The 10266-nt window shown below is 44.7% G+C and overlaps 1 protein-coding gene across 1 annotated transcript; it reads left to right on the top strand.

The window, feature by feature from the left end:
- The first annotated feature begins 2437 nt into the window (after nucleotides 1–2437).
- Nucleotides 2438–10063, top strand: gmnn (geminin DNA replication inhibitor). Its single transcript, XM_042332518.1, has 7 exons — nucleotides 2438–2680; nucleotides 5335–5399; nucleotides 6677–6781; nucleotides 7575–7740; nucleotides 7841–7923; nucleotides 8025–8135; nucleotides 9450–10063. Exons 2-7 carry the CDS (start codon nucleotides 5343–5345, stop codon nucleotides 9606–9608), a joined length of 681 nt encoding a protein of 226 aa, XP_042188452.1. The 5' UTR covers nucleotides 2438–2680; nucleotides 5335–5342; the 3' UTR covers nucleotides 9609–10063.
- The last annotated feature ends 203 nt before the right edge of the window (nucleotides 10064–10266 follow it).

Here is a 10266-nt window from a genome sequence, read left to right as displayed (position 1 = left end):
CCCAACTCTACCTTTCCTCCTCTACTCTCAACTCCACGACCCCCGATGTCCTGACAGCCTGTCCGACATCGAGTCCTGGACGAGAGACAACTTTCTTCAGCTCAACGTGCAAAAAACCGAGGCCCTCCTGATTGGCTCACGTCAGCGCCTCCGCACCTCAGGCGCTGACACCATCAGCATCCAAGGCTGCACTCTCCACCTCTCAAAGCCAGTCAGGAACCTCGGCGTTTTGTTCGACCCTGAGCTGTCCTTTCTCCCTCACATCCGCACCACAACTGGCACCGCCTTCCATCACCTCCGGAATATCGCCAGACTACGGCACTACCTCACCCCTCACGCTGCTGAAACCCTGGTTCACGCCTTTGTCACCTCAAGGCTGGACTATGGGAACTCTCTCCTCGCCGGCCTTCCCGCCACCTCCCTCCACAAGCTGCAGGTCATTCAGAACTCTGCAGCTCGTGTACTGTCCCGCACCAGGCTTCGGGACCACATCACTCCTACCCTCGCTCGCCTCCACTGGCTCCCCATCCCCAGAGGATTGATTTCAAGATCCTCATCCTCACCTACAAGGCCATTCACGGCCTCGCTCCCTCCTACCTCTCCAACCTACTATCCCCCTACCTACCTGCCCGTACCCTCCGTTCCTCTGGCTCCGGTCTGCTCCACGTCCCCCGCCCCAACCGCCCTACTATCGGTGGTCGGGCCTTCAGCCTCTCAGCCCCGAGGCTCTGGAACTCCATCCCCCAGTGCCTTCGCCGCCTCCTCCCTTTCCTCCTTCAAGGCCAGTCTCAAAACCTTTCTCTTTGACCGTGCCTTCAGCTCCCCTCTCGACTCTCTTCCCCCTCCTCGCTCCCTCCCTTCCCTCCCCTCACCCTGACCATTTCCCCCTCCTCGCTCCCTCCCTTCCCTCCCCTCACCCTGACCATTTCCCCCTCCTTGCTCCCTCCCTTCCCTCCCCTCACCCTGACCATTTCCCCCCTGCTCGGGTCATGACCCAACTGTGCAGCGCCTTGGGACGTCCTCCTGACGTGGAAGGCGCTCTATAAATGGAATCTTGTTGTTGTTGTTGTTGTTGTTGTCTCTCGCTCAGTCTGTCTGTGTCTCTCGCTCAGTCTGTCTGTGTCTCTCGCTCAGTCTGTCTGTGTCTCTCGCTCAGTGTCTGGGTCTCTCGCTCAGTCTGTCTGTGTCTCTCGCTCAGTCTGTCTGTGTCTCTCGCTCAGTGTCTGGGTCTCTCGCTCAGTGTCTGTGTCTCTCGCTCAGTGTCTGTGTCTCTCGCTCAGTGTCTGTGTCTCTCGCTCAGTCTGTCTGTGTCTCTCGCTCAGTCTGTCTGTGTCTCTCGCTCAGTCTGTCTGTGTCTCTCGCTCAGTGTCTGTGTCTCTCACTCAGTGTCTGTGTCTCTCGCTCAGTGTCTGTGTCTCTCGCTCAGTCTGTCTGTGTCTCTCGCTCAGTGTCTGTGTCTCTCACTCAGTGTCTGTGTCTCTCGCTCAGTGTCTGTGTCTCTCGCTCAGTCTGTCTGTGTCTCTCGCTCAGTGTCTGTGTCTCTCGCTCAGTGTCTGTGTCTCTCGCTCAATGTCTGTGTCTCTCGCTCAGTGTCTGTGTCTCTCGCTCAGTCTGTCTGTGTCTCTCGCTCAGTCTGTCTGTGTCTCGCTCAGTCTGTCTGTGTCTCTCGCTCAGTCTGTCTGTGTCTCTCGCTCAGTCTGTCTGTGTCGCTCGCTCAGTCTGTCTGTGTCGCTCGCTCAGTCTGTCTGTGTCTCTCGCTCAGTCTGTCTGTGTCTCTCGCTCAGTCTGTCTGTGTCTCTCGCTCAGTCTGTCTGTGTCTCTCGCTCAGTCTGTCTGCGTCTCTCGCTCAGTCTGTCTGCGTCTCTCGCTCAGTCTGTCTGCGTCTCTCGCTCAGTGTCTGTGTCTCTCGCTCAGTGTCTGTGTCTCTCGCTCAGCGTCGGTGTCTCTTGCTCAGTGTCTGTGTCTCTCGCTCAGTGTCTGTGTCTCTCGCTCAGTCTGTCTGCGTCTCTCGCTCAGTGTCTGTGTCTCTCACTCAGCGTCGGTGTCTCTCGCTCAGTCTGTCTGTGTCTCTCGCTCAGGGTCTGCGTCTCTCGCTCAGGGTCTGCGTCTCTCGCTCAGTCTGTCTGTTTAGAACATGTCTGCAGCTCAAAGTCCACCAGACACTCACCCAACGTGGGTGGTCGAGTGGCCCATTGAGAGGTGTTGAAACGGCCTCGGAATAGGTCTCCCAAGTGCGGTGTGTGGGTGTGGGCGGTGTGGGCGGTGGGGGGGGGGAGCGGCGGTTTGAAAACCGCACACCCGCCCAGTGGCGGTTTTTTTCACGCCCCAAACCCCGTGACCGACCCGCGCGGTTGGGGCGTGAATCCGCCCTCCCCCCTCCAAAAAAAAAAGAGCTGCCGACGTCACCACCCAGCGTGCCCCGCGCCGCGTTGATACGTCACCGGCGGCTGCTTTCACCTCGGAGCGAAAGGCGCCAAAACCGCCAACGGCAGCAGCGCGCGCGAGAGAGACAGAGCGAGAGACAGAGAGACGGGGGAGAGGGCGCGAGAGAGAGAGAGAGAAGCGGCGACACACAGAGGACTCGCTGACCGGGCGCCGTCGCCGGGATCTCGGGCCGAGGAGCCGCGCCGAGCCCCGGGGATCCGGCGCTGGAGGAGCAGGAGCAGGCCCCGCCTGGCCAGTAAGTGAGGGCTGAGGCTGAGCCACAGCGCGGCCTCCCCCACCCCACCACCCCACCCCCACCCCACCCCCGGGGGGGGGGGAGAGAGAGGGACGGGAGGCGCGCGATAGTCGTAGTAATTAATCATAATTAATCATAATAATTAATAATCATCCGATCGTATTTGCCGGGAGGGGCCTCGTCGCGGCTCCGAGGCGTCTCCCAGCGCTTCACGGGACACCGCTGCCAAGTGCGCGGCTGCCGATTGCTCTGAGCGGCCGATACTGGCGGTGAGAGGGGTTGATGTCTCCGAACAGGGAGTTGCGGGCAGTCAGTCAGTTAAGTTAGTTAGTTAGTTAGTTATTTGACTGCAGCTGTTGGTGACCACAGGCGACAACAACGACGACCACAGGTTACATTTGTTACAGCGCCTTTCGTGTCGGGAGGACGTCCCAAGGCGCTGCAATGGGGCACCTCCTCAGTCCTGTAGGTAACCAGATAGCCACACAGTTCTGGCACCAGTATCAGCGCAGATAATAATGATAATAATAATAATAATAATAATAATAATCCTTGCATTTGATATAGCGCTTTTCACGTCGGGAGGACGTCCCAAAGCGCTTCACAGAACACACTGTAAAGGTGAATTGACTGTATATTTGTGGGCGAAAGCAGTGCCAATGTCGCACCGTTGGACAAACCGGAGCTTCTGGACTGATCAAAACCTTCTGACAGGAGGGGCGTACCCGGCGCTCCAGCCTCCCCCCGAGTCTTTCTCTCCGTCTCCCTCCGGCCCCTCTTCTGCTTCTCCTCTTCCTGCCGCTCTCTCTCCAGACCGCCGTCCTGAACCCCGGTCGCTTGCACCCGCATCGTGATGAACGCAATTGATATGCGCCGCTCAGCCAACATCGTGTTTTCCGGTAGCCTCACAACTCAGCTTTTTCTCCCGTCAATTTGGCAGGCAACACGATACTTTACTTCCTCATCTGAGTCCCAGGCAGTGTGCGTTCAAGTGGGATGCTATCTATTTTCATCTTGTTCGAGAATCTTATTTAAATCTCCGATAACACTGCTCCTTGTGTTTTACTTGAGCCTTCAAAACCTCTTGAGTGTAAGGTCTATTGTCAGGAGAGGACAGCAATGATCTGTTTGCTTGAGCAGAATTTGAATAATCTGCTTAATGATATTGTGCTGATCGAGGAAAGGGTTGTTGAGCGATGGCGGAGGATAAAACTGCTTCTGTTCTGCTCAAACAATGTGCCATCAGTTTTGAGAGTGCCCCTTTCCTGATGTCGCCCATGTCATTTTACTTTTCAAGCCAGACCCTCTGGTGCCAAATTACAAAAAGTGTGTGTTCAGAATGTCCGTCACTAGGAAATGGATTAAAATTTCTTAACAAACTCTTGTGACCCTTCGAGTCATCAGAATAACCTGTAGTCAAATTGAAGTCCAAGATGGTGAGACTGTTCAACCATACAGTTTGTATAAGAGCCATAAGCCTAAGAATTATTGGAAGGATTGCTTAAAAACATTTATTCATCCCTACTTTTCTATTCTAATTACAGTGCTGCATTCATATAACCCCATCAATTGGTTTCTATAGTGATTGAACAGTTGATAATTGGGTAAAAAGTATCAGCTAAAATTTGCATATCTATATTGCAGTTTTAATTATTTCTAGCAATTTTGATGGGGCGGGGAAACAATTTAATTTAGTTGCTGACAAACAAATGTAGAAAATAAAACCCTAGTCTAATGCTGCTGATTTTTGGATGGGATGACTTTTATCTAAGGTAATTGTAAACCAATTAAATGATTAATTTATTTAGGGTGGTATAATTATGCTACTTTGCTTTCAATAAAAGTGCACGGTTGAATTGAACCAAGTAGAATTGACTTAGCCAAATTTTCACAACAGAGCACACTCTCATCACCTCCTGGCTAGATTTTTCGTAATTCACTTCTTGCTGCTCTCCCTAACTCCACCATCCAGAAACTTCAACTCGTCTAAAACACCGCCATCTGCATCCTCAACCGCACCAAACCCTCATCCTACCTGCACAACAAGCCAATAATATGAATATCTGGCTTCTTGCCTCTGGTGCTGCTTTCTTAAAAGTGGAGACATTGCCTCCATCTTTCTTCCCCTGCTCTTTAGAAGCTCTGGTGTAATACTGTTGTACGACCTATGTTGTTAGAGACTGCAATACTGCTGTTGGTGGCATCAATGAAAGTGACTTATCATGGGTGCTGGTTCATGGGTGCATGGTTCTTTTAGATAGATACATTTGGCTTTTTCCCCCTTCTACTGGAATAATAATAATAAAACGATCCTTTGGTTTCCTGTCCAAGTGGACATTGCCCATTTTGACAGGATGTTTGATTACAAAGAGCATCAAAACTGATCCATTGTATGTACCTTCCAAATCAATTGGACGAAGTACAAATCTACTAAATGTTTTGTGTCTTAGCTTAGGGTCACCGAGGCTAAATTGTTCATTTGGGATGGCCATGCCTTGAAAATAGCACAAATATGATTGACTTTGTTGGGGGCACACCTGCTATTTTTAGTGAGATACAAATGGTTTGCTTTATAAGGCTTGCGAGTGTGCTATTTTCAATTGAAAGCAAATTGTGATGGAAGATTTATTTTACTTTTTCTCTCCACACTTTAGGTATAACTATGACTGCCAATATGAAGCGGAGATTTTATACAGAGGAGCCCACGGGGAGCATAAAGGTAAATTCAGTGTTCTCCAAGGCTGTGGATACTTTTTGCTGGAGACTTCAGCGTACAGTTTCAAGTGAATTCTAACTGCAATGCAAGTAGAATTCATTTGTGAACTTCTATTTGGTACTGTACTTTGGTGTTTTTCCCTCAACTTTGTATGTAGCTCATGATTCATTTGGAATTTTGCCATTAAGATTAAGTTCAGATTTTACAGTAAATGACTAGTTAATGCTACTCTTTAAAAGTCAACCTAGCATAACGTTTGCAAGGTTTACAAAATATGATGTACTAATCTCAGTGTATTGTACTGCAGGTACTGTTTTATAAGTGATGGGTTAACTGCTGATGCTGCGATTGTTGGCATATGTTCACCTTGAGAGAAATAACTAAACTGTAAAGTTTAATCTTTAATGATGTCTAGAACCTATTGTGTAGCACTTTCCCACGCTTAGTAAGGTGTGCCCTACACCCCAGGAGTCGTAATCTGTAAAGAAATAACTTTACCGTGGGAATTTCTACTGCTACACGTACACAGTATAGTGCAAATTATTTTCCCACGCTGCAGTGTAATGCATGAATGCAATTTACATCAATCCTAATCGTGCCTTTAATCTACCTTTGTTCACTGTTTTATGGTGGAAGTTTAATTAATCATTAAGAAGGATGAATGGATTCCAAGTTTGGTAAATAAAGGGATTTTGCACTGGGGTCAGATGGAATGATCAACCAGTGCTTCAGCCCAGAGCACAATAGTTAGTCCTCTTAAAACTGCTAGTAGTGGTTTATTTTATGGTGGTTAAGTATCCTCTTGCAGGCCATGTAAATTTTGTTTTAAATTACCTTCAGAATTCACAAATGATCAAATGTAGCTGGGATAAATTAATATTTGGTTTCACTGCCATGTTGAAGGCAATTGGAATTTATCTAGCTGATGCCTGGTAATTTGGGTTCATAATTGTTTTGACATTTTTACATTTAAATGCAAGTGACTGGAGAGCATTGCTTTAAGGTAGTTAGTGAGGGATATGGAGATGGAATACTCTGCCATGGTTGACGCAGAATCCATATTCACTTTTGTGTTACTTATGGGTTGTTAATTAAGAGTAATTTCCAGGGGTATAGGGAAAATGCAGCTAAATGGGATTGACTGAATTAGAGCCAGCAGACATACGATTGGCTAAATGGACATCTGTGGTATGAATTTCTATGGTTCTAAGTTGTTCAAATTGAGATTTATTATGAACTAATTCTAGAGAAAGTAGTACAGAATTGTTTCTTTACTCCAGAGTTTCTTCACCAATGTGGCAACCAGCAGCACTCCACCAAGGCGAACGTTACAAGTTATTCAACCAATTGCTACTTCAGACCAGCTTGTTGGGAGAGGAAAAGAGGTACGTGGCAAATTATCTTTCAGTTGGTGTTCAGAATTCAAAGATTTGAAAGCATAAGTAGTGAAAAAAAATGTTCTTGGTAAATCTATAATGGATAAGTTAACTAGGGTATCATAAGGATTCACGTATCACTTGCTTTTCTATACTTTGTTTTTGAGCCTAATACAATAAGGAGTAGGAAATTGAAAGGGTAGGGGAAAGAGCAGAGTATGGCATTTATGTAGTTGAATCCAGTGGCGGAGTTAGCATCAGCATGGCCTCCTATGTTACATCTTTTGTGCATGCTTATTTTGGTTAACTAGTTGGTGAGCTGAAATTTGCTTTCGAGCAGTGCTTTTCTGAAAACAAGTAAATAAAATGTTTGAATCAGTACAGTTTTGTATTTTATAAAAAGGCAATAAGTAGTGTAACGTAAAGCAAAATTAGGCACTGAAACCTGTTTTCAGTGATCTCCCAATCTTAACTACAATTATGAGGAGGGTTTTATGCTACCAAATGATCTTGAATGTGACTTGTGCAAAGTAAACGTGACTTGAAATTTGTGGGGGAGGGATGAGGGAAATGTGTGGCTGAAGTTTCTCACTGGATATGAAGATTTTCAATTGAATGTTGCTTAGTTGTAAAATGGGATGGTTTTCGCCTCACTTTGGAATGTTTAAGAGTAATGCAAATTTTTGCATGATCTATTTTGGTTAACACATTCAAATATGATTTGTGCACTGCATGTATTTAGAGTCTTTGGTTTATACAGTTCCTTCAATGTATATATTTTTTGCATTGCTCATGCCTGCAGTTCTCCAAGCCAACTCCCAAAAGAAAACACTGGAGCAATGAACAACCAAAAAGCCCCAAGAAGTCACGTATAGAAATTACTCAAGAACGGGCAGAGTGTGGTGGTGAAAATGAGAATTTAGAAAGTCAGGGGATGACAAAAGAAGCCCATGAACTTCTTGTTAAACGTTAGTGCTGTCATTCTTAATTAAGTAGTGTTTATTAAATTAATTTTTAATTTACTTTTTGTTTTATTCAAGTGATTTAATAATTCATGCTTTTATACAGCTAACCCAAGTTCCTTGTACTGGAAGGAGTTGGCAGAAGAGCGAAGAAAAGCCCTGTTCCAGGCTCTTCAAGAAAATGAAAGGGTGTGTACTAATTAGACTTGTGGGCAGTCAACCATTTTGTTTAATGCTGAACAGGTATCAAAATATGGACTGTTAGAAATGTGTCCTTTTTTTACTTTCAGCTGCATAAAGAAATCGAACTTAAAGATGAAGAAATTTTACAGTTAAAGGAACAGAACCATGAACTAATAGAGTTGGCCGACCATGTGAAATACATGGCTGATCTAATTGAGGTAAGAAAACTCTCCTGTATGTTGCATGGAGATGTGTTGGGCAGTTAGTGTTCATTTTATAATAGGAATGGTCAGTTATTCCATATTGTAAAGTCCCAGCATTCTGTCTGGAAAGGAACACGGTTGTGTCAAATGACTTGATCTGCACATATTCCTCAGAATATTGGCTTGCATCACTTCTGTTTTTTTTTACCATTACGCATGTCCTTGTCTTGAATTGTCTTGGTACCGTTTGTGTGTAGAAGTCCCTTTTTTGTATGCTTATAAATTTGTTTTATGGCATAAGTACAGGTCAATGATTCATTATCTAAAGGGCATAAATTTTAAGATTATTGCCCCCCCAAAAATTAAACATACAGAGATCTTATTAGGACATGAAATGCTCTATCAAAAACAACAGTTGAAGGAGAATCCATAATGATTAAAATGACAAGTTTTTGAAAGAAAAATAAAGAATGATAAGGAAGTGAGTCATATGGATAGTTCTTTCAGAGACCTGGCACAGGCATTGTGGGCTGAATGACCTCTTCTGGTGTTGTGAAAAGGTTTCACATACCCAGCTAACCACATACTATTCAACTGAAGTGAATTCTCACAATGTATTTAGGCTTCAGTTTACTTGTATAATACCTCTTGACTTTAGTGCTTTCTTTGTAAGTTGCCATGGATGGAATCTCTTTCCTGGACAGGACTTCTTTTTTTTTTAGCTTTCACTATCATTAGAAGAATAAATGAGAGGATGAGTCATCAGTTATTTACAAGATGACTGATTTCTTTGTCTGCTCACTAAGAGGTTGATGTTGGATGAGATTTACAGCCAGCTCTTCCATCTTTGTGGCTAACCATTTGAAGTGCTTAAGTATGAATAAGGTCAGGATTAGAATTTGAACTTGGTCACCAAAGAGAACAAGTACTGTATTATTGTTTCTGACATAGTTTTCAAAGTACTGTAAATAGAAAATTCCTTATTCCTGCTTTGAATATTTAGTTTTTTTAAAATAAATCAAATTACCAGCTGAGTGCTTTAAATTGGGGACCTTTCATAAAAATAGGCAATAACTAACAGTTGGATGAGTAAGATGTTAGTGCATTTTCACAACCAGTATTACATAAGCTGCTATTTTCAGCAATGGAGAATAACTTTGTATACAATTTCTCCCCTAACCAAATTATGTCAAGTGCCCCACTGAATCTTGAAGTTGGCGATGTGTTAACCTTGATCTGTATTCATTAACCTTGTTGTGCATTCCTTTCAAGCAAAATTAGTTTTAACTGTATATACTGTACTTAACCTTGTTTTTTAATTTCAAACAGAGACTATCTGGACAGAGCGCTGATGAATTCAACCCAGAGTCAGATGAACGAGACGCCAATGAACCTGAGGATGTTGCACAGCCCGCTGACACTGAATCTCACCACGAGTCCCTGGATGAGAGTTCAGAGATTCCATCTTCGGACAATGAGGATGATTAAAACTTTTCATATGCCAGACAAAAACCTGCCAACACCAAAGGGGAGGGAGACTTTTTATCCCCTACTTAGTTTTTTGAAAAGCTGCTATGAAGAATGACTGACTGCTGGTTGTATGAACTTCATTGCAGTATCTCTGTATTACAATGGTCTTGTGGAATTTTATTTCCAAGCCTTGAGTTAGTAGTTGTGAGTATAAAATATTCTTCATTTTGATTAAATCTCTTAATGGGTATCGCATAATACTCAATGGAAGGAGTTACCAAATCAATGTGCTAGTCGGACCATTTTTTATTCGGTCACTTGGCAGTGAGCACATTCCAGGAAAAGCCTATCTGTCTGTATATTTAAAGTTTTATGATTTTAGTTAACATTTCAGTATGATTTTGTGTAATAAATTACACGTTTTTGTAAGATTTTTAACTTTGTGTTATTAAATGGTATAAGAATGCAGTACATTTTTCACTGTTGCAGTGTGGCGGTGTGTTGACCGCCATATTGCCCGTCTCCAAAAGCTGCCGAAACCGTTGTCCCACACCTTCATCACCTCTCGGGTGGACTACTCAGAAACGCCCTCCTCACTGGTCTCCCCTCCCCCCTATTCATAAAATTCAACTTATCCAAAACTACCTTGCCCACATTCTCACCCGCACTAAACATC

Source organism: Callorhinchus milii, unplaced genomic scaffold (assembly GCF_018977255.1).
Source record: "Callorhinchus milii isolate IMCB2004 unplaced genomic scaffold, IMCB_Cmil_1.0 Scaffold2, whole genome shotgun sequence".
Taxonomy (NCBI): Eukaryota; Metazoa; Chordata; class Chondrichthyes; order Chimaeriformes; family Callorhinchidae; genus Callorhinchus; species Callorhinchus milii.
This window is presented reverse-complemented; position numbering and strand designations above follow the sequence as displayed.

Bases quoted from the DNA above. Each gene is read 5' to 3' on its own strand.
- gmnn (XM_042332518.1), top strand. From the start codon at position 5,343: ATGACTGCCAATATGAAGCGGAGATTTTATACAGAGGAGCCCACGGGG. The intron at 6,782-7,574 runs GTACGTGGCAAA...TCATGCCTGCAG, and splicing joins TTGTTGGGAGAGGAAAAGAG to TTCTCCAAGCCAACTCCCAA. The intron at 7,924-8,024 runs GTGTGTACTAAT...TTTTACTTTCAG, and splicing joins CTCTTCAAGAAAATGAAAGG to CTGCATAAAGAAATCGAACT.